At 33.1% G+C, this 24,201-nt stretch overlaps 3 protein-coding genes across 7 annotated transcripts; 2 read left to right on the top strand and 1 right to left on the bottom strand.

Annotated features, from left to right (window-relative positions):
- The first annotated feature begins 1,728 nt into the window (after positions 1-1,728).
- LOC118034143 (uncharacterized) lies at positions 1,729-3,383 on the top strand. The gene is made up of 2 exons (XM_035039353.2): positions 1,729-1,858; positions 2,361-3,383. Exon 2 carries the CDS (start codon positions 2,383-2,385, stop codon positions 3,067-3,069), a length of 687 nt encoding a protein of 228 aa, XP_034895244.1. The 5' UTR covers positions 1,729-1,858; positions 2,361-2,382; the 3' UTR covers positions 3,070-3,383.
- A 7,277-nt stretch (positions 3,384-10,660) lies between these two features.
- On the top strand, positions 10,661-12,324 carry LOC118034144 (probable galacturonosyltransferase-like 1). Its single transcript, XM_035039354.2, has one exon. It carries the CDS (start codon positions 10,833-10,835, stop codon positions 11,919-11,921), a length of 1,089 nt encoding a protein of 362 aa, XP_034895245.1. The 5' UTR covers positions 10,661-10,832; the 3' UTR covers positions 11,922-12,324.
- A 4,942-nt stretch (positions 12,325-17,266) lies between these two features.
- LOC118034145 (uncharacterized) lies at positions 17,267-23,556 on the bottom strand. 5 transcript variants are annotated; one of them, XM_035039358.2, is made up of 6 exons: positions 20,446-23,556; positions 20,304-20,366; positions 19,795-19,951; positions 19,148-19,373; positions 18,199-18,444; positions 17,267-18,059 (listed from the first exon to the last, which is right to left on the bottom strand). In XM_035039358.2, exon 1 carries the CDS (start codon positions 23,377-23,379, stop codon positions 20,533-20,535), a length of 2,847 nt encoding a protein of 948 aa, XP_034895249.1. In that variant the 5' UTR covers positions 23,380-23,556; the 3' UTR covers positions 17,267-18,059; positions 18,199-18,444; positions 19,148-19,373; positions 19,795-19,951; positions 20,304-20,366; positions 20,446-20,532. The 5 variants fall into 5 exon arrangements, with proteins under 5 accessions (XP_034895249.1, XP_034895248.1, XP_073260792.1 ...); XM_035039357.2 differs by having other exon boundaries at positions 17,269-18,059; positions 19,148-19,392; positions 19,795-20,031; XM_073404691.1 differs by having other exon boundaries at positions 17,269-18,059; positions 19,148-19,392; positions 19,795-19,984.
- Positions 23,557-24,201: the final 645 nt, after the last annotated feature.

Below are 24,201 nucleotides of genomic sequence, written 5' to 3'. Positions count from 1 at the left end.
TTAATATAACATATAAAAATAAAAAATATTTATTTAAAAAATCAAGATTTAAAAAAAAAAACTATATTTTTACCGGAATGACAAACACGCTAATTCCTTTTCAATCCTCAAATCTCTGTCAAGATGTCTAATTTTATAAAGAAAAAAAGATGTTGACTCCCTCCAGTTTCACTCTTTTTAAGGGGGCGGTGAGAACAAGAAGAATCAGACAATGCGAGCGCCTACCTTTCAAGAGCACGTGTGCTGAGCCAACCTTTTCCGACACTGAAAAAAAATATTTCATAATTTATTATAATTCAAATTAAAGTGTGTGTTAGTTTCTGAGCTTCAATTTATTTTTTTTTGAAGTTTTTTTTTTTTATGATTTTATAATGTTAAAAATAAATAAAAATATTATTTTAATATTTTTCAATTAAAAAATACTTTTAAAAATATCTTGTATTTTAATACCAAAAAATATATAAAGTTTTTAGAGGTGCAAAGACTTTTATTTTTTGACGTGTTTTAAAAAAAATATATTTCACTTTATAAAAATATCAAATTAGTTTTTTAATGTTTTTTTAATTATTTTGTGTGTTAATACAAAAAAATTAATAAAAATATAAAAAATATTTTAATAAATTTTTAAATAAATAATACTTTTAAAAAAACATCAAAATAACGTAAACATTAAATCCACGACCCAGTCTTAAATTTATCCTTGAATGACGTAGTGAAGAGATTCCTAGGACGAGGATGGCAGTTTGCTAACAGCAGCCAAAAACGACTTTTTGTTTTTTTTTGTTTTTTTAATAAATATCGACTTAAATTATTACTGCCAGGACACGGAAATAAAGGCACCGTATTGAATGACCTCCAAAGTCATCATCTAACGGTCAAAACAAATCATCGACGTCAAAGCGTCTATATCCAACGGTTCATATAAGAAACTCAACATAAACCATTAGATGTTTGCCAAGTGGAGAATAGAAAATTCCTAACACCTCTGGGCTGAAGGGTAGGAACTTAGACGGTGCATTTGGTCCACCCACTCTAGATTATGTCTTTGTTGAGTCCTGCTACAGATTTTATCCTAATATCATTCTTCAACTTCTTATTTATGTAATTATTTTTTCTTTTCGTTAATTATCGTGAGTGGTGGTCACTTATCGTTTGATTATTGTTCTATAATAAAAGAAACATGGACAATAAAAATAAAAATAATCTTTAAAAACATGTTTTATTTATACTCTATATTATTAGATGTATAAAAATTCATTTCAATATTATTTTGATAATAGATTTATTTTTATATCTTATTCTTTATTTTGTTAATAAAATATGTTTTTGTCCCTGCCATATCTCTTTTTTATATTTCAGAATAATAATAAAATACTATTTAAAATATCTATTGAACTGAATTGTAAAATATATGGTTAAAAATGTAGAGAATGAAATTAAAATAAAAAAATCAAATTGTATGAAATTTAATGTGTGTTTAGCATTGCAGTATATTTTATGAATTGTTAATTTAAAAATATATATTTTTAAAAAGGATTTTTAGTTGCTGTTTATTTTTTTTTGTGTTTTAAAAATATTTTTTAAAAAAATTTAAATTTAAATTTTATTATTTTTATTTTAAATTATTTTTTGATATTTTTAAATTGTTTTGATGTATTGATATTACAAATAAATTTTTAAAAATTAAAAAAATAATAACTAACACCGTACACATAGATAAATGCTTAACTCCGGTCATAATAACAAGTCCAATATTTTAGCGTAAAAGAAAAGTAGATAAAAAGAAAAATCAATTGATACGCATAGCCTTCAGCATTCTCCGTCTTGAATCAATTGATACGCATCTCTATTCAAAAAGGTCAGTCTCGGTCTCTGAATCTCTTCTAATCAGATTTTCCCTCTTGCCCTTTTGCTGAATTGTGATTGTATTGATCTTCTAGAATTATGGCATTAGTCTTATAATCTATATGTTGTTTAATTTGACCAGGAATTAATAGTTTAAGATAGAGATCTGATGATCTAGTGTTTGAATTTAGCAGGTTTTTTGTCCTGTCCTGATTATAATACGGGGGCTTGAATTATATTTAACTTTTTGTGTGGTTAATTGAAAATGATGCCATAGTAAAATTAAAATTGCATAAAAATCTGGGCTCCAACACAAAACCCTTTGATCTTTTCTAAATTCTTGGACCTTTTGTCGTGTAAAGATAGAGTCTTTCAACAGTTATGATTTGTTCATATACTTCAGCATCCTGATTTTGCTATGTTAAGGTTTCAAGTCTGGGAAAACTGTGCTGTGTAGGGAATTTGATATTGTTGTTGGTGTTGATTAATGTTTTTATTTTTTATGTGATTTATAGGGATTTTGCTGGGTTTTCAGAGATGGGAAGTCGCTTTGGGGAATCAACAAGTGGGGTTCCTCAAAACCCTTCATCTACTAGCAGCAATGGAAATGGTGATGCTGGTGATTTTGAATGCAATATTTGCTTTGACTTAGCTCAGGATCCGATTGTGACATTATGTGGCCATCTTTTCTGCTGGCCTTGTCTCTACAAATGGCTTCACTTTCACTCGAAGTCCCGAGAATGTCCGGTTTGCAAGGCTCTAGTGGAAGAGGAGAAGTTGGTTCCTTTGTATGGTAGAGGGAAAACATCGACTGACCCAAGATCGAAGTCCATTCCTGGTGTTAACATTCCTAACCGGCCTGCAGGGCAGCGACCTGAAACTGCTCCTCCCCCAGAACCAAATCATTTTGGCCAACATGGATTTGGATTAACGGGAGGATTGGGAGGTTTTGCACCAACGGCAGCTGCTAGGTCTGGGAATTTCACATTTTCTGCTGCTTTTGGTGGTCTAATTCCTTCACTTTTTAACCTTCAAGTGCATGGATTTCCTAATGCTGCCATGTATGGTCCGGCTGCTGGCTTTCCTTATGGATTTCATTCATTTCATGGTGGGCATCCACGTGGATATCATCGGCACCAAGGTCAAGGACAGCAAGATTATTATCTGAAGAGGCTGCTTTTATTCATTGGTTTTTGTGTTTTGCTTGCTCTTATTTGGCAATGAGAGCAAATCTTCTTTCAGAGCTTAAACTGCTAACAGATGCTTATGGCTGGCCATCTTCTGTTAGTGCATTCTGTGTTTCTTTTTTCCTTTTCCCTTTTCTCATATTGAGGAAATTGTCTATAACCAGTGTCTTGTAGCTTCTTTTGTGTGTCACAAGTACATGGAATGCAACTCACATGTTTTTCTTCTTGTACTGCAAGACTTGGGAGTAAAACGATGTTGCTGTCACTGTATTTACCACTTTTTTTTTCCAATAGGGTTTCAGTCCTCTTGTAATATGGTATATTAGCTTATATATGGTACATTCTCTTGCAGCTTGTCTTAACCAGGTCTAAACACATCTGCTTTAAAGTGGTTATAGATCGTTCACCAGGATTTGCTCAACCTATCAGGTGATTTAGATGTAGCCAAAAGGTTCACAGGAGCCACAAAAACGTGGTTGATTTCAAAATGTTGGTCCCCTAATAAGTGATTTAAGTTTTTGTCCCCTTTCCGATTTTTGTTGACTGGTTGAGCCTCATCTGGCTTTGATTTGCCTGTTAGCCTGAGCCTGTTAACCAGTGCCAATTCAATCAACGAGTTTTTCTTGGATTTCACTGATACATGCTAAATTGTCTGTTCTCAGTGCAAGCATTAACTTCTCATCAGGGGTATTCTGAAAATATTTCTTTATTTTGCAGTTAATGAAACATTTATTTTGAGTTCCATTTGTGTATGTTCTTTACATAACTCTGAAAACTTTCTTTTATGCTTGCTTAATAGAAGCATGTTACAAATATAGACAGCTTTGCGGATGACTCACTGAGTTTGGTAGCAACCCTGTTCTTGTTTTGCTTTGCTAGGTCTGAGTTCTAGAATTAGCAATGCTGCTGGATTCTTGCTTGTCAATTTCCTGTGAATTGTGATTTTTAAGTGAATGAGTGTCTTACATGTAATTGATTTTAATCTATAGACAGTGCATACGACTTGTGAGTTTTGAAGGAAGATAAACTAGAGAACTTTTTCAAAGTTGATAGGAAGATACCTTTTTTGGCAATTTTAGTGGATGATTTTGGTTATCAGGCATGGATGTTTTGTCGAGGGAAGTTTAGTGGACTAATTACACTTGAGATGAGCTACTTTATTCAGACAGTGTATGCTTACGTTTGTGTTCTAGGGATATCAGAAAATCTTTAGTGATGCTTAGCATCTTTTTGATGGTTTCCTTGATGTCTTTGGTGGTCTATATGGTGCTATGTAGAATCTTGATGGTGTTTATATGCCAATTTATGAACCATTGTTATGCTTGCCTTCTGTTAATGGTTTTTGGAGCTGAGAAGGTTTTTGGTCCATGATGATAACTTGTGCTCTCTTGATAATATGCAAATTTCATTAGGTTTAACTTTCCATGGTTGCTGGAAACCAAGAACAAGTTTTCACCCTCCGCTAAGAGACCCTTGATGTTAGAGATATGACTCTCCTTCATTGTCTTTGCACTAGCTTTTGTCTTTCCTAAACGGAGGAGGAAGTAGAGCATGTTTCACACTGTATCTGCTGCACCTGTTCTCTAGCCATAACTATTGATTGCTCCATTGATATTTCCAGTTACTTGGATAGTATTGTCACATTAGGACAAGAATTTGCAAAGCAGGACATCCTCGTTTTCATACGAGTCTCTCTTAGCTCGTCGACCACCAAAACATGTCTGCTTCTGCATATGTGCTTGTCACAGCGAGGAAACAAAGCATGGCGGCTGTCCATAACTTCTTCCCAATCTCAGGCTGGTGTGCTATCTGTTTTTATTCCAGATGAATGGACATCAGCCACTGGAGATTATCTATCCCAACTGAATTGTAAGTTAGTGACCCTGCAGTCAGTGGTCCTTGTTTAGAATACTTGAATCAAGAACTGATGCGTGCCTCTGATGATTTTTAAGCTGAGAGTTCGATCATAATTTGCCTCGTCCACCAGTTTACTGATATTGTTGGTTGTGGCCCCCAGACTCTCTTTCCATCCCATCGGTCGCCTGACTGAGATTAGAGGTTACCCTGACATGATATGTAAAGAAACTTCCGGTCATGCCCTCTGCCAAACTTCATAATTCTCCCAGTAATCAGGACCTTGGAGCTCCTGTCTGCAATTAAAAATGAAAGGGAGTGGAATCTCGGAGAATTTTCTACTTGTTGGAATTTATCAATCATCATAATTTTTTTTTTTTCTAGCCTCACAATCCATCCTTCCTTCCCAGCCGAAGGAAAACCATTAACTCAACTTCTATTCTGTGTGATGGCTATTTTTTTTACTAATGCAGCACTACTGATCTGGACAATAACATCATGTAATAGATATAATAGATACAATTGACTTATAATATAGTGTGTGGTTGCTATTTCGTAATAAAAGAGACCGGGATAATAATACAAATATATTCTCGTGTCTTTTTTATTTTTGAAATTATAAAATTTTGGTTTAAAATTTTTTTTTTATTTTTTTATTAAATATTTTTTTTTTTTCATCATTTTTATTTTAGATGTGAAATGTAGTGTTTTTTAAAAAATACTTTTTAATTAAAAATACATTAATTTTTTTTTAATTTTAAATATAATATATTTTTAGTGTTTTCAAATTATTTTGATGTGTTGATATTAAAAATAATTTTTAAAAAATAAAAAATATTATTAACATGTATTTTAATATAAAAAATTATTTAAAAAATAATCATAATTATACGGTAAAACAAGCTCTAATTTACCTTGGTGAAAGTAAAATCTCCTATTTTAATGAGGTCATGCCTATGCATATTTAATCATATCATATTATATATATCGTTATTCTACTTTACAGGGATGGATTTAATGCCAAAATCTTAAATCTCTGCTTGATATGTGGATTCTAGTCGGGGACAAGACAAGGGATCTATTCCCCAGTCGCCACTTGCCTGCAAAACAAGTGTTGTAAATCGATACCAACAGGTGTGTGGCTCAAGTAGTGAAGGGGCAACTCAATCCCGTTCGAGTCCTAGCTTTTTCTATTTCTCTTGTCCTTCTTGTACGGTATTTATGTCACAGGATGTTCAGTGGCCGTGGGATTAGTCGTTGTGCGCGTAAGCTGACCCAGACAACGTATCAAAAAAAAAAAAAAAAAAGTCGAATTACATATTAACCATAATCGAAACATAAATCAAATCAAATCGGATTTAATAACCACTTCGATAAATATTATAATCTATAGCTTTCTTCCGAGTAAGGCTATATCAAACACCTTCTAAAAAGAAAAACAAAAACACGGATCGAATCATTTATTTAAACTTTCAAAATATCTAAGATGCCCTTGCCACGTGGGTATCGAAAAGAAAACGTGAAAAAGGAAGGAAATTCAGAAGCTTCAATGCAGCTGCGTGGGGACTAAAGGTTGGTACGATCCAAACTCAATGGTTCTGTTCAGTTCTGTCAAGCCACTACGACTGTATATATACCATATATTATTTTCATACTACAAATTTACATATACTAGCTTAGTATACCAATTATATATTTGATAGGATTTTTTTAAAATAAAATAGGTTTATAAATCTAATTTTATGTTTAGAGAAGGGCTCTTTTTTTTTTAATCTATATTCTTTGAATTTTTTCATAAGAAAAATAATAAATACAGTCAATTTACGTAAGAAGTACAACCAAAAAACAGTACTACTAATAATTAAGACGGGTTATTGCATGCAGACAAAGGCAGAAAGGATGTGCTCCTCATTTAATTCGACTTTTATTAACTCTTGACCTACACACGTTTTTGGTTGTGGGCCAGGTGTCGGTGCTTCTGCTTTGCCTTTACGTTGCCCATAATTTATACAGTACTCGGGATACATGTCATCAAAAGAGCCTAAATGGTTGTTAGAAAAGTTATTAAACTCGGACTTGATATATGATTTGTTCGGAGATTGAAGTTGTAAATTAACTTGGATTAGTTTAAAATAACATTATTTTTTTAAAAAAATCAAACTAAATCCACCATTAAATCAACTAAATCATTCCAAACCAACTGCTAGCTAGTTTAATTTAAAATCTGAAATCAAGATCGAGAGGTCATTAAAGTATCATTGCCTATGAGAGTTTTCAGTCTTGCCAAAACACTTGTCTCTCGCTATACAAGTCCTGGACGCTGCTGGTGCATGCTGGGGATGGGATTTCTCCTCCATTCCGAATGGTTTATCTGCATCATCTCGACCTCTACAGCCCATGAAAAGTAAAATTAATCGATATTATACAAATTTATAATAGCTTGCTTAGAAAAGAGACATCCACACGGTTCAGCCTTAATTAAGATTTCTATCAATTTCCAAAGTGATTTCTAAGTTGGTAAGCCTTTTTATATATTAAAAAGAATAGCGTTGATGGGAGTTGGTAACACTATCATGAATATGCTTGTAGCCTTTTCCTCTTGTATCTGTAATTAACGAGAATATATATATAAATAATTCAAGCCATCGCCTTAAAGTAAAAGGGAAGTAGAATCAGGAGAACTTAAAATTGGATACGAAGGCTGGTGATGCAAATAATTAGTCGATCTACCTCCATATACATCCTCCTAAAAATGATTGGAGAAGAGAGTTCTCCAGTACACCCCTCTCTTTCGAAAGGCAAATTTGAAAAACAGTCCCTTATTTGTATTTTTTATTGACACCTGCACTAAACCTTTTTTTTTTTTTTTTTATCGACATCAACCCCTAAACTATTACAAGAACAACTAAAACGCAAGGGTTTTTCACTCTGAATTTTATTTATCATCGATTGAAAAGGTAAAATGTAGATTTTATTCTTGAAAAAACTCTCGGAATGTGGATTTTTAGAAGTAAAATGGTATTTTCACTCAGTTAATTTATCATTTGATAATTGTTAAGAGGTTTTATTATCTTTTTATCATGTTTATGTACAATAAAATAATTTTGTTATCTTTAAAAGTAAAAAATCATTTAACTATGGTAAATAGTCTTTTCAGGTATTTGAAATTTTAAAAAATTCTCACACTATTGGTGACTAATTTTTTTACTTTTTTTAAAAAAATAGTTTGGCCCAAGATGGAGCGCAAATAAATAAATTAGTAAATATATAATACATAATTTGATTCAACATCTTTTTATCATGTGAGTGTTTTTTTTTTTACAATTTATTTTTCAAAGTATTTTTCAGATTATTTTTTATTTTAAAAAATCATTAAATTAATATATAAAAGAAAACTCATAAAACAATCATCATAACATTACGAGGAAATTGACCCCTACCAATACAGTACAAAAACCATTTTTAAGTTTGATACAAATGTCACCTAGAATTTGTCCTCGATTTTCCTACGAATCTTTTATGATATTCTAGGAAAACACGTCACTTGTTTATGATATTTTACTGTCAAAATGGATGAGATCCAATAGAAGCAATATCAATCAAAATATTATATAATTCATAGTTTAAAATAAGAAAAAACTTATTCAAGAGATGTCATCAAAAAAGGCCACAGGACTTAAAGTTGGTGAGTTGTTCGTATGTTTTAGCGATAATAAATTTTGATTAAATGTACCACATATTTAATCTATTTTAGATTAGTGTCCGAATTTGCCTTGGTGTTGAGTATAATATGGATGATATCTAATTGAAAATCTTACTAGGGATCTATATATATATATATATATATATATATATATATATATATATAGAATTACAAGGAATTTTTATTTTTATTTTTATTTTTATTTTCACGCTACCATGTATCATCTCCACTGAATATCGACCGAACAAGTACACTTGGAAACAGAATTTTCTAGGCAGCGAGACCCTTGAACAAAGCAACATTCTATCAAACTATATTTGCATTCGAAGACTTGGTTTCAAAGCATATTTTTTTTAGTTTGCTCAAACATAGTTTTCTTAGAATATGATGGTTCAACATATCTGAGAGAGAGCCGATGGAAAGATTGTGAAGAAGCATCGACAAGACAACAACCATTGTAATATGCTCTATAGATATCTTTGTCTGGGCAGATGAATAATAATATTAAATATGTTGACATGTCTGGTGCCTTGTGGACCTAAAATCTAGGTCGAGTTAGGGTTGAGATTAAATTAAATAAGAATTCACATGTTTAAAATTCATGAACTTAACAGCCTGATTGATTCAGTTAAAATTCAAGCTGATTTTTTTTAAATTCTTTTTAAAACAACTTAGTTTTAACTTTTTAATAAAAATATTTAGAAATATTGTTGTTTTAAATTGACATGTGTTAACATGTTTAATCAATAACCCAGTATTTACCCATCCAATATATAAACAAAGCCTTGAGCCGGCTCATGAAAAAAAAATAAAACTATGCTTACATGCTTATACTTATGGACTTGGCATGTTAATTTGTAAATTAAATTATGTGATAATTATATATTCAAACTTGATTGATTTTTTTTTTTTTTTTTATAAAACAACCTACTTTTAACTTTTTAGTAAAAATATTTAGAAACGATATTATTTTGAATTGACATATGTAACCCATTTAATCTATAACCCAATTATTTACCCGTTCAATATGTAAACCAAGCCTTGAGCGTTCATGAAAAAAAAAAAAAAAATTTAATAACTTTATTTACTGGTGGTTTTCGTAAGAAAAAAAAAAGAAAAAGAAGGAGAGAAGCAACAAAAGATAATAAAGAATAGATGAATAACAACACGTCTTTTTTCTTTTAGCATTATTGTTCCTTTTTCCTCACTGGCAGAGCCCAAAGCCGAGAAAAGAAAGGAGATTGAGAGACATCACAGAAGAGCACCATGCATCACTCCCGCGTTAGCCTTTTCTTTACATAAAGAAGAGCATAAACATTTTTATTCAATTTACTACGTAGAAAATGACAATATACTTTTCTTTCAAATGCCACTAAATCTAATGAATTGTTAATACATTAGATTGCACAAGAACAGCTTCAAATTTAGACAGCTAAATTATTAAACCCCGCCTATTTAATAACCCAGTTCATTAAGAATTAAATGAGTTATTACATGTTTGTCTACGCTGTTAATCATGATTAATAATAATGAATTTTGCACTGTCGACTACAGCTTAAAACATGATTTGTAATATAGAGAAACTCGCCTTTAATCTCTTCCATCTAAAATACCCGTTAGTTTTAAATCGAGTTGTTGAAGGCATTCATTTAGGCGGTTTTTTAGAACGTAATTCTGAATACTATTTGATTAAAATTTAATTATTTTTTTATTGTTTTAATACATTGATATTAAAAATAAAACAACCGCCCTGTAATACAGTTTTTAATATGAATAAAGTTAAAATTTGAATAGATATATTTTTGTACCCTACAAGTAACGATTTGGCATAAACAAAAGGGCGTTTTAAATTAAAGAAGTCTAATTACTCTCTTTTTTGGGTAAGATTTCACGGGTCACAAATTTTACCAAACCAAAAGCACCCCTGATTTTTCTGAAAATGTATGCTGTCATTTTCGAACTCAAGAGAAGCAAGCAAATAGTAAATGCTTGAAAGAGATGTAGGACCTCATAAAGGACCCATTGCCGAAAAGTCAAGTTAAAATTCCCCCTCTAGAACCCATGTGAATGCAACCAACTCCCCCCTCCAAAATTCTTGACCAAGCTCCTTTCCCTTTAAGAACAATAATTGAACTCTATAGCCAAAGATACATACACCTCCCCCCATTATCAGCTCAACACCTAGCCAGCTATTTTTAGTTTCCCTCTCCGAACTTGAAAAAATCTGAAATTGGAAACACAGCATGCTCATGCCTAGACTGATCCGCAAGCTCACACTACTCTTTACCTTACTCTTCCTTTTTCTCTCCTCAACCACCAATGCCGCCGCCGCCACCGCCATCACTCAACAATTCAAAGAAGCCCCTCAATTTTACAACTCTCCCGAGTGCCCTTCAATTGATCAGGATGAAATAGACTCCGAAGCAGAACCAGATGGTGATAACACCATCTTCTGCTCCGAGCACGCAGTCCATGTGGCAATGACATTAGACGCAGCCTACATCCGTGGGTCCATGGCTGCAATTCTCTCGGTTTTGCAACACACTTCATGTCCCCAAAACATAGCTTTCCATTTCGTCGCCTCCGCCTCCGCTAACGCTTCACTCTTACGCGCCACCATCTCATCCTCCTTCCCTTACCTCAAATTCAGGGTCTACACTTTCGACGATTCATCAGTGTCGGGACTCATCTCCACATCAATCCGTTCAGCTCTGGATTGCCCTCTGAATTACGCTCGGAGCTACCTAGCCAATATCCTACCTCTCTGCGTCCGACGAGTTGTATACCTTGACTCGGATCTGGTTCTTGTCGATGACATTGCCAAACTGGCGGCTACTCCACTTGGTGAAAAGTCTGTTCTTGCAGCACCCGAATACTGCAATGCAAATTTTACATCGTATTTCACTCCAACTTTCTGGTCCAATCCTTCTTTATCGCTAACATTTGCGGATAGAAGACCTTGTTACTTCAATACTGGTGTTATGGTAATCGATCTTGATCGATGGAGAGAAGGAGATTATACGACAAAGATTGAGGAGTGGATGGAACTACAGAAGAGAATGAGAATTTACGAGTTGGGTTCATTGCCACCATTCCTGCTAGTTTTTGCAGGCGATATAGTGCCAGTTGATCATAAGTGGAATCAACACGGACTTGGTGGGGATAATTTCAGAGGGCTCTGTAGAGATTTGCATCCTGGTCCTGTTAGTCTCTTGCATTGGAGTGGTAAAGGGAAGCCATGGGCTAGACTTGACGCGAACCGGCCATGTCCTTTGGATGCTCTTTGGGCTCCTTATGATCTCTTGCAGACTCCATTCGCCTTGGATTCTTAAAGAGATAATAAAAGACAGCGATTCACTTCCTTGTTTCTTCAGCTATGCTCCCATCGGATTCGAAGATGCCGGTCCCGACAGAGATCTTGGAAGAGTTTTAAGAGACAAAAACCTAAGTCCGTCTCTGAAGATGTCAAGTTTCAAGGATCGAAAGTGGATTAGGTATGTTCTTGTAGATGATTATACAGAGGGATCTATACATTGATCAAGAAAATATATATCTTAATTCTTCCTTGTATTAAATAGAACAACAGTTCCCTTTTAAACTGTGCGGTAATAACAAGATGGATATATACACATCCAGAAATGTAACAAAAGAAGAAGGATTCATGCATATCCATCTCGGATTTGTTGTTAATTGTAATCAAATTGTATAGGGAAAGAGCTGTTTTTGTTGGTTTCATGAATCAATATTTTGTTTAATAAAAGCTAAAATATTCAGTCGATAAATGTTCGCGTAAGTTGCATCTATGTTCTATGCACTCATACTGGGAATTATTTCCTGGACATGCTAGGCTAGCATTGTTTACCAATCATTGATTGAGTTAGTGATTCTTTTCCATTGGGACAAGGCTCTGTTTATTTTGTGATGCGGTGTGATGTGGTTTTTTGTTTTGCCACAATAATATATTTAAAATTAAAAGTATTTGATTAATTAACTTTTTACTGTAGTTTTACATATATTTCACTAAAAATTCTATTTAAAAATATTGATTGAGAAAAATTTTATTTGTATATTTTTTTAAAGCTGTAATTTTGCGTTTTATACTCCATTAAAAATATCAAATTAATATTTTTTATATTTTTAATAATTTTAATATGTTAATATTAAAAATAATATCAAATCAAAATATTTTTAAAAATCAATTTGCACTACAGTAACAAATACTCACCAGATATGCTGGTGGGATTATAGAATTTGATTGAAACGTCTCATCTTTTTCAGCAGTCTCTACCTCTCCCTTTCAAGCACCATTAAGGATTTTATAATGCTAGTTCGGTAGGCTGGAAGCATCATTATTGTTATAAATGAAAGAAATTGTTTTTTTCTTCTGGAAACTTGAAGCTAAAGAAGTTAGTGTTTGGAATTGTCCTATTTTAAAAAAATATTTTTTGTTTTTAAATATATTAAAATAATATTTTTTTAAAACTAGTTTTTAACATGAAAATAATTTCGAAGTATATAAAAAATAATTTAAAATAAATAAATTTACAAAAATGTCTTTTTACCAGAAAAAAAAAAAAAAAAAACTCTTAGCAAGAACTTCCCTTTCAATTTTGCTATTTGATATTCTTTTAGTACGTAGTACTGGTACGTTGTAAGGCTTTTTCCTTCAAGGAGAGGTGACTGCTTAGGCTGTATAGACATGTTGCCTAAGGATACGACTCTTCACCGACGACAAATAAGTTCGAGGCCAGCCATTAAGCAATAGATTTTCAGATAAATAATTGATAGCTACTGATAATTTTGTCCATACTTGGGTAAAATATATCAAGGATTTGCCCTACACGTGTCACTTCACCAGATGGAGGGATGTGTTATTAGAACTTATTAAAAAAATTAATTAATTAATGAATTAATATAGTCCTTAGTTAATTAAGTGGGATAAGTCCTGGATAACGATGTATTTATTGTCTAAATTTTAGTCCATACAAATATCCAATCATTTTTTTAGTTTTACATGTTTGAATTTATTATTGAAGTATGACCAGTCAATTATGATTCACCAACGATCTGCTAAACTTTTCAAACCAGTTGTTACACGTACCGAGTCAAATCTAGACGGCTTTTCCTACACCGGGCATTGTAGATCGAAGAAGCGATGCCGTATTATCTTGAAATTGGATTCCGAGCGGGTTTCATAGCTACCGAATATGGCAACGTCAAATTTGCCAACGAAATAGCCAGTAGAAGCTCTTGCTTCCAAGTGCCTTCCTCGGAAATCACTCTCTCATTTTAAAAATAGTCTCTTGCCAGCTATTTCTCATGATTGCCGAGTAGAAAAACAGTGCACATGCTTCTGTCATAACACAGTCTGGTTGACAAAGATTTTATCCCATCTGAGATGATCTGGAGGGTGTTTGATAGTTTGCGGGAGTAAAATATTTTTTTTATTTAAAAATATATTAAGTTAATTTTTTTATATTCTAAAAATTATTTTGTTATATAAACACATTAAAAAAATTAAATTTTAAAAAAAAACACAATTTTAATCATGTTCTCAAACACTTATTAATGGAATTGGAATAGCGTCATTACCAAATTTAGAATTTTTAAAAACAAAGTGGAAACCAAAGCTAATTAAATAAATTTCAAATTCTTTTTTAGTATTTTATATAGCGAAATGGATTGCATTGTAGATTTTTTTTTTTTTTTGATTTGGGAACAGAGAGATGCAGATAACGGAAACAAAAAAAAAGATATAACTTTTTTATTTTAAAAAGATATAAAATCATTTTAAAAATAAATTTAAAACATTAATTAAACACGATCCTATTCTTATTGGTTAAGGATCGTGGCTTCAATTATAATCATATCGTCAACTGACAACTTTCAAAACGCCACTCTGTAAGAATTTCTTTTCCTCTTTTTTCTTATTTTATTAATATTAAAACAGAATAATAATTTGTCCAAAGGAAAGTGTCGGTGGAGAAATTAGAGACTACGGAAGGTCACAAATAGCTGGATCTTGGCGGCTCTTCGCTTGACTGACGCGTGGAATAAATAAATCGGCGAGCCCTGTGTACGGCATATGATCCCTGACCGGGCAAGTAACAAAGACCATGGATACGTGGACCCTACCTCCGTGGAACCTTTTCGGGCTCCGCTCTTAAATCTCCTGACTGACTTCTCTTGGATTGCTTGTAAACTGTACGACCTGCCTGCCCTTCGATTTTCGATGCTAGTTTTACGTTCAAAGATTTGACATGTCGTGTGTCTTGTCTTGCTCGAGGACAGCCAACTTGGAAAAACAATTTCGATTACAAAAAACCTCACTTGCTGGAATTAGAATCTCAAATTAGATTACAAAAAATAAATTTTCATGATTTTTTTTTTATTTCTGAGTGGACAGTATAGGATTAATCTTTATGGGTGAGAATTAAGCTGAAGATACCTCATCTAGTTAAAAAAAAAAAAGGAAAAAAAAAAAGTGAAGGGATGGTCTTGCAGGATTAGATAGATACACAAAGGGTGTTGAAATTGTTCTGAAAAATCAGAAAAAAGCCCCTCCCTGTTCTTCCTCTATTGTTTTTGCTATCCATCATGCTTTTATATAGCATTAATTAGCTGATCAAAGTGGAATTTAAAGATGGTTGACACAAAACTTATAAAATGTGATCCAGATTTGGTAGAGATTTTGCTCCAAGTTTTTATAGATGTTCCCTATGATGAAGTCCATGATTCTTGATTAGTTTTATAGATATTGTAGACTATTAGAGAGCTTGTTTCTTTTGTATTTTAAAAGTGTATTTAAAAAAATTAAAATTTTTAACTTTTAACTTTTTTTTTAATAATTTTATATTATTTTAATATGATAATATTAAAAATAAATTTAAAAAATAAAAAAAAATATTTTAATATATTTTTAAATATCATTTTTTAAAAAAAATATCTGCAACAACAATAACAGCACCAAACGGGCTCCGAAGTCTACTAATCTTGAGTGGAGACGCACTGAAAAAATCGATACGAAAGTCAGTACACAGCTATCAACTTGTATTAGCAAATGATGCTGTCTTGTTTTTATTTTAAAAGTAGTGTTTAATCAAGAATAATAATAAAAAAAAAAAAAAGAAGAGAGAAATAATTTTTTAGTGGAGTTCCTGTGATCCATGAAATCATGATGTTGACAACGCGTTTTGTAAAGAGCCCTTCGTGCTTGCCAGCGTGACCATTCTCCGAGAAATTTCGCCACCTCCAAAAATAGGATTTTTTCTTCCTATTTCTAATCATTGAAGTAGATAATTGTGATCCTCATAAGTGCTCTGCACACATGCTCAGCTTACAGGGGTCAGACCCTCAGCAAAGTTCAGGGAATAGATGAGATGGATTGACTCTCTCTCTCTCTCTTTAAGTTAGAATATATAAATTATTTTTTGAAATCAGATTTTAAATAAGTTTTAAAACCTGTTTGATTGTCATTATGATTTTTTGTAAGTGTATTTTATTTAGAGATATATTAAAATAATATTTTTTTATATTTTTAAAATTATTTTTGATATCAAAGTATTAAAATAATTTAAAAACACTGAAAAAATATTAATTTAAAATAAAAAATAAAATTTTTTTATCTTTTTTCAAAAACACTTTTAAAACACACAAAAAAAAAACAGGATCTTTAAGTTAAAATATACAAATTATTTTTTGAAATCTTAATAGATTTTAACTAAGTTTTAGAATATGTTGGAGGGTTGTTATTGTTGTTTTTTAAAGTGTTTTTTTTTAATATATATTAAAATAATTTTTTTTATTTTTTAAAAATTATTTTTAATATCAACGCATTAAAATAATCTAAAAATAAAATAAATATTAATTTAAAATAAAATTTAAAATTTTTTCAAAAACACTTTTAAAACACAAAAAAAAAACAGGATCTTTAAGCTACCTTAATTTTTTTTGACGGCTTATATTATATCAATCCTAATTTTTAACTAGATTGTGTTATGTCAATCTTTTATTTTTATAAAACCAGATCTAAGTTAGGTGACAATTAATTAAATTTGGAGTTGACCCGCCAGCCTATTCAAGTTTCATAGCAGTGCTGCATAGAAGCTATTGTGTTTCTTATGGGCATCTTTTGGATTTTAATTGAACTGTGGGTTTTAGACTTTTAATTGTAGCTTTTACAATCTATTTGATCCATGCTTCACTGTTAATTAAATAGACTTTTTTTGCAGCAAAAAAAAATTGATATATATATATATAAGCTTTTTTAATGTGTTTTTTTGACAAAAAAAAATTAATTACATATCAAAAAGCTATATATATCAATAAACTCATAATTATTAAATAATTATAATTAAATAAAAAATCATACAAGCATATAATTAAATAAACTCATAATTATTTATATCAATAATTACACAAAAAAAAGTTGATGCATCTATTTAACTCTCCTTGTTCCGGGTGAGAAGCTTTTTTTTTTCTAACACGAGATAATAAATGTGTAGTTGTTAACGTATTATTATTTGATATAGAGTAAAAAATATAACTGTTAATCAAATGTTAATAAAAATATAAAATCCCATGTTAATTTTTAATTTTTAATATAGTTGAAACAATATAAATAATACATGACAAACCGGGTCCACGTGTGATCAAATCAAGCCTAGTGTCACTCTAGCTTAGGGTGGGAGAGGGGGAGATTCCAAACAAGTACGGGTTGAACAATCCCTGTCAGGCATCACGTTCTACAGGGACTCTTTCAGTTTCAGCACTGCTTTAAACGAGATAGTTATAGCTCGCACCCCATCAAACCAATGTCATGCTTACGCAATAAATTCTACATTATAAATAATACTTTTTCCCAAATAAACAAAGTGAAAAGACGACAGTTTTATACATTTCCAGGGGCTGGAATTAGAATTTTAGAAATGGGGTGTCAAAATGATTATAGTACAATTTTTCTTTTTGGGTGGAAAGTATAAACATTCTCTTCAACATGCTTGCATTCAAGGGTACACTAAAATTTCTCGGAAGTTTATGGCTAATATGAAATCTTCATCATGTTCAGCTGATGCCTGGCCAAAGTGGAGTCAAGTCTAGCTTGAGCCCTTTAACTCTCCTATTCAACGCAAATCCTGTCCACGTCTCAATATTCATCTAGTTCATAGCAAATTATTAATTCACCTGTCGTTGGACACTGATGCATAATCATGGACAAGGTTAATTCACCTGCTTAACAAATCCCATTGGTTCGACCATTTTACCAGGTGGAACTCTCAGATCTGAATTCAATAGAAAGAAGTATGATTCCATGTTGTTTTAGACTCGTCAAACTTCAAACTTCCAGCAGTAAATGTCCACATATATCTCCACCACTTTGAGATGCTGCTGCTTCTTTCGTACTCAAGTAGGGAAAAATATTCACAAGAATTTAATCAGGAAATTCATTAAATGGATCCTGAACCATCATCCTGCCAATGCCAAAAAAGTGCAATTTGTATATTTATACATCTCATGCACAAAAACACGTGCTTATCTACATGTCATTCATAGAAAATATTAGCTTGGCTTGAACAGTTTAGACATAAAAAAGACAGTAAACAAACTTACAGAATGCAAGTCAAACAATTAGAATTGTATCCATAGTTGAATTGCTTGTAAGAATAGAAACAGACATCCATGACAGCCGAGCTAGACATGAGCAGCCCCATTCTGCCTGGTTTTATCTCTTGATGCATGGTTGCATAGTTTCCTTGCATCATCTTGATGCAGCTTTGCAATCCTAATCTGCCTTTCTGCCGAGGCTGCCAGTTTTTGGTTTGGGAGCAATTGATTAGCCTTCTCTTGCAATGGTCCCTGTATAAGGTTTTTTAGATGAGAATCAAATCTTCCCATTAGTGAGAACCAGATCTTCCCAATATGTATTCCAAAAGAGAGGAAAGGATAAAAAAAAAAGGAAATCTTCCTAATTAGTGATTAATTTCGACAGCATTAAATCTGATCTCATCATTTATGTTGATAAAAGCAAGAAAAGTTGATTAAAAATCACGAGAACCTATTTTGTAGCTACTGTCCATTAAATTGCTAATCTACGGGGACCTCTTGCGGGTGTAGGAAGGGGATGCGTCATATTCCATATACGGAAGCATTAAAATTTCATAGAAGCAGCGTCTCCTCTTCAATAAGCAAAGTGTGAATCTCATGGAAGAGTTTTTCTGATAGGCCATAGCATATAGACTAAAAATAAATAAATTAAACACCAAAATGAAACCTTCACTTCCACAACAAAGTTCATCTTACTAATATTCTCTTTGATCTGATATTTTACTTGCACAAGCTTTGTAGTTTGTAACTACCATCAAATACAAGGATGCAATAGCTATAATAGATATCTGTAATGCACCCCACCCAGCCTAATTTTAAGTAGCTTGCGAGCAAAAATTTGATGAAAATATCTTTGCTATAATTACATTTCTATCCTTTTCTTTTCATTTTCTTTAAACTTCATGGTAGTTCTCTTTACAAAACCACTTGGTGTTTCCTTGTTGCAAGGACCTACCTCGTTAATTGCACTTTTAGATCCATCAACTTTAGACAAGAAATAAACTTTCATAGTGTCCATCCCAAATGATTTCTGTCCCGGTTACCAGGCAGATAACAGTGGAGGGCATTTTCAATCTTCAGGTGTTGACCTTGAGGCATGCTCCAAGTTGCAGATCCCACCATGATGAAAATAGTGGGTACGTCATGATACATTGGAGGTGGGTTTCCGGTTCCATGAGAGCCTATAATAAGAGTCACACCCTAAAGATAAATAAGGAAAAAAATCAAGAAACTTGCTAAAGCAGAAGCCCAGTGACATGAAAAAAGAAACAGTTACTTTAAACCATATCCTTCTAATTCAAGTTCAGTCCTACCAGGCTACAAGTTTGATTGCTAGAACCAAAAGATAAGGAATGAATTCTCCTTTGCCATTGTAATCTACATGCATTTATGTGCATCTGCTAACCAACATGCATGCATGCATAACATGAACACAAAGAATTCTATTCTAATACATACATACATAGACATCTTGTATGGTTTGATTCAGCAGTTTATAGGACAAAAAATATGTGTCAAGCCATTTTCCCACTTAATTCACTAGTTATTTGTGTCTTCCTCTCAAAGCGCACAAAACAATGGCAAAGGAATTTTCTCACCGACCTCAACTGAAATGTACAGAAGTTGGACTTCCATCATCATTTAACTGTCATTGCAAAAGAATGCTAGCAGCTACCACTGAGATATTCGCAAGGCGTGACAGATTTTGCCTCCAGCCTGCTGCATAAGACCCTCCCACTGAGCACAATCTTTCCTGCTTCTGCAATAAGCATTGGTCCAACCATTAATTGACCTGATCATGATGGATATATTGCCACATGTAAAATACCATTGTTTATCCTGTGAAAGAAGATATTGTTTTATTACAATATGCAAGTTTTAAGAGTAAACATCAGCATCTTAATGCATGTGTTAAAAGCAAACCGAAAAAATCATAAATATAAATGTGGCTGGGAGCCTGGGGCAATGACACAATTATGGGAAGATACAAATGGTTTCAAAGACTGATGAACTCAATAAAAGGCCCACCCGCAGCTTTCCCTCAATTAATGCCAGCTTTTGGCTAGAAATATGTGAAAATAAAGCCAGAACGCTCCCAAGCAATTACTTACCAAGTTGGTCAGAGCAGGCAACGTTTGGAACTATAAAGCATTATAAAACAGATGGATTACAACCTGCACCATGAGACCACCATCAGTACCCCGGATTTTTTGCAAACAAGAGACAAACTATTGTATTTGCAACACGCATTACCAAAGCCTCCCTTGTAGAAGGTTGAGTTAAAGTTGTTCCCATTAAATGAAACAGTTTCCTCATAGAAAATCTTAGTTTACTCATTCATCAACATGCAGCTTCAGAGATGGTATATGAATCTAGCATTTCTTTGGCGATTGAGAGCTCTGATAACTCCATTTGTTTATGAGAAGTAATGCCAGCGGAGGGACATGCCATATGCATCATGTTGTGAAGCTTGGACATCTTCTTAACATCTCCATGTTGAATACAACCCTCAACTAGCTTGGAGAATGTGGCTATAGTTTGGTCCACATTTGATGCTTTCATCTCATTTAAAAGCTTCATAGCTTCTTCCACATCACCTTGCTTACAAAAACCATTAATCAAGGATGAATAAGTAATAATAGAAGGAGAAATCCCCTCTTTTAACATTTTGCCTCTCAAGTCCAAGGCTTCTCTAGGACTGCCACTTTTACAGTAACCATCGATCAATATATTGTAAGTAACAACATTTGGAATTAATCCCTTCAGGTGAAGTTTATCGAAAAGTCTCTGTGCTCTATCCAGATATCCCGACTTACTAAGGCCATTCAGTAGAGCATTGTATGTAGTTATGTTTGGAACAAGACCCTTATTCACCATCTCATCACGCAAGTTGAAAGCTTCATTCACATAACCAGCAGCTGAAAAGCCATGGATTAAGGTGCAGTATGTGAAGTTATCAGGAGTAAAGCTTCCGTGTGACAGGCCCAAGAAAAATCTCCTTGCATCATTAACCTTCCCAGACTTGCAAAGCCCTGCCATAGCTATATTGTACACCACATTGTTGGGGAGAGAAAATTTAATAGCACTTTCATCAAGGGTATCGGCAATTTTCCAGCAGTCTAGTTTTCTAATATCAGCATTCTGAAAATCTTCCAAACATCTGTGATCTAAAACAAGATCAAAATCCACCATCTTCTGCAAGAGCATATTTGCTTCATCAATCCTACCAAGCCTGTAGAGGCTACTGACAATTTTGCTGCAAATAATTACATTGGGAGCGAACCCCTTCCCAATCATCTCAAAATATGCACTAAAAGCTTTATCCAGTCTACCTTGATCACACCAACCAGCAATAAGGGCTCCATAAGTAACAACATTAGGGGACAATCCCCTAGTGTACATCTCTGCAAGAAGATCTATCAATTTACTTATTTTCTTGGAAGTAAAAAGTCCAACAATAAGGGAATTGTACATTTCAATGGAAGGAAAAATTTCTTCCTTTTCCATTTTCTCTTTAACTTTAAAAGCTTCTTCCACGTTTCCAACTTTACAATACCCATCACTTAGGGTTCTATATGTTATTCCATCAGGTTTACAGCCCAATTCCTTCATTCTTTTAAAAGTCTCCTCTGCGCCATCCATTTCCCCCATCTTACACAACCCATTGATCATTGTATTGAAAGCATATATGCTTTTGTTTATACCTCTAGCTAGAATATCATCCCACAGGGTTAAAGCCCTCGAAAAATCTCCCATCTTGAAAAGTCCGTCTAGTAGAGTACAATAGCCAACCTCATTAGGAGTGACCCCTCTCTGTAGCATCAAATGCCAAAGGCGCAAAGCATCCTTGTAATCACCAACACGACACAAGCCTTTGAGAAGAGTATTATAAGTTACAACAGTTGGTTCAATCCCCTTCCGAAGCATCTGATCGCAAACATTGAAAGCTTTGCTACTGAGACCATCTCTACAATATCCATCCACAAGAGTACAATAACTATAAGAATCTGGCTTTAAATCCCACTTTCTCATACACATCAACAACCTCTCTCCCTCGTGAACTTGACCATTTTTACAATACCCGTTAATCAAAGAATTGCAAACAAATAAATTCATCTTCAATCCTACCTTCAGCATCTCATCCCTAACCCTGATAGCATCACCCATTTTACCAACTTTACAATACCCATCTATCAGCGCACCATAAGCATACTCATCAACAACCACTCCATCCTCTTTCTCCATCTCTCTAAGCACCTTCTCTGCTTCCTCCACCTTACATTGTTTACAATAACCCTTAATCAACAACGTAAACGTAACCTTATTTCTCATAACCCCCTTTTCACGCATAAACCTCAAAACCCCTTTCGCCCCCTCTATATCTCCCAGACTAACATATCCATCAACCAAACTATTGTAACTAACTGCATTCAATTCAAACCCTAACTTCTCCATTTCCTTAACAAATTCCACCGCTCTCTCGACCTTCCCCGCCTTACAATATGCGTTAACCATAATTGCACAAGTAAAAACATCAGGCACTATATCCAACCTTCTCATTTGATCATAAACAAGAACTGCACTATAACTTTCGCCCCTTTTAACTAAATTACTCAACAAACTATTACAAGACCGTAAACTCGGTTTACGACCGTACTTCCCCATATTATCAAACACGTGGAGTGCATTCTTTACCATTCCTTTTTCTGCATATACTTTCAAAATCATGTCAAAAACTAACGGCGAAAACTTAAAGTCTTTGTAAACCCTAACAAGTTCATCAAGAACAAGAAAAGAAGTGTAATTATTCTTGCAAAGAGAAGCCAATTCATTTAAATACGATCTGGTCTCATCGTACATTCGAGCTCGAGATAGAATGTGAACAAGTTTACAGTAAGATTTAACGCTCGGTGTAAAATTAGGTTGTTTTGTGGCTAATTGGAAGAAATTAAGACAAGCTTCAGGATTTAACTTGAGTTTAACAAGGATGGAGTCTACAAGGTTATCGGAGAAATGGAAGTTGAGGTTTTCGAGGGCGTCAAAACGACGTAGGATTAGGAGACGAGAGATGCGTTCGTGGAGTTCGGGTCGGGAGAGGTTGGATTCGTGGCGGGGTTTCCAGTGGATTGATTTGCGGAGAGAGGAGAGGAGGGGGGAAGGGGAGGGGATTGGAGAGTGCCTGAGCATTGAAATTTATGGTTGTTATATTTGGAGATGTATAGAGAGAAAGCATCGTAGTGAATGAATCAGCAATTCTTTGGCCATTTAGGAGTTCAAAAGAGGAGACTGCATTTCTCTGAGGGATGGAACTTGGAAGCTGAGAGTTTGAGTCGAGTGACTGTGTTGTCTCGTTGTCCTGGCTGAGGGGGCAGAACCAGAGCAGTGGGTCAGGAGGGTTTATTTATTTTTTTAAAAAAATAATCAAGATAAATATTATTTTGATTAAAAAAATAAAAATTCATCTTTTTAAAAAATAATAATTAATACAGCATTATTTTGATAAAAAAAAAACTAATTGATAATTAGGTTTTGAACAAATCAATTTTGGATAAATGAGTCAACTCAAAATTTTATATTAATTAGCCTTGTTTTTTTTTTAAAAAAAAAACTACACCCAATCTTAAATTTTAAAATAATGGTATAAATTATAGATTGATTAGATTATGATGTTAATTTACAAATTATCACATTAACTTGTATTGATTATGTTATTAAAATGATTTTTTTTCTTGATATTGTCATTAAAACTCCAAATGAATTAACTGGATTTTGCTGAAAAAAATCAGATTCAACCAAGTTATTTTTTCATAAAATGTTTTCCGATCCATCTAATTGGATTCTATTAGTGAAACCATGTAAAATTATTTTAATTGATATATTTTAAATTATTATTGTTACTAATTTCAACCCTCAATTATATGGTGACATTCCTTTTATTACACTCAATCAAGTTTAGCAGTAATGGAAAACACAAGTCATTAAAAATTCATAAAACTTCTTAGAGTTAGT

The sequence above is a fragment of the Populus alba genome, chromosome 14, assembly GCF_005239225.2.
Source record: "Populus alba chromosome 14, ASM523922v2, whole genome shotgun sequence".
NCBI lineage: Eukaryota > Viridiplantae > Streptophyta > Magnoliopsida > Malpighiales > Salicaceae > Populus > Populus alba.
The sequence above is the reverse complement of the archived record's forward strand: the minus strand, read 5'-3'. Positions and strand labels throughout refer to the sequence as shown.

Coding starts and splice junctions, on each gene's coding strand:
- LOC118034145 (XM_035039358.2), bottom strand. CDS start 23,379: ATGCTCAGGCACTCTCCAATCCCCTCCCCTTCCCCCCTCCTCTCCTCT.
- LOC118034144 (XM_035039354.2), top strand. CDS start 10,833: ATGCTCATGCCTAGACTGATCCGCAAGCTCACACTACTCTTTACCTTA.
- LOC118034143 (XM_035039353.2), top strand. CDS start 2,383: ATGGGAAGTCGCTTTGGGGAATCAACAAGTGGGGTTCCTCAAAACCCT.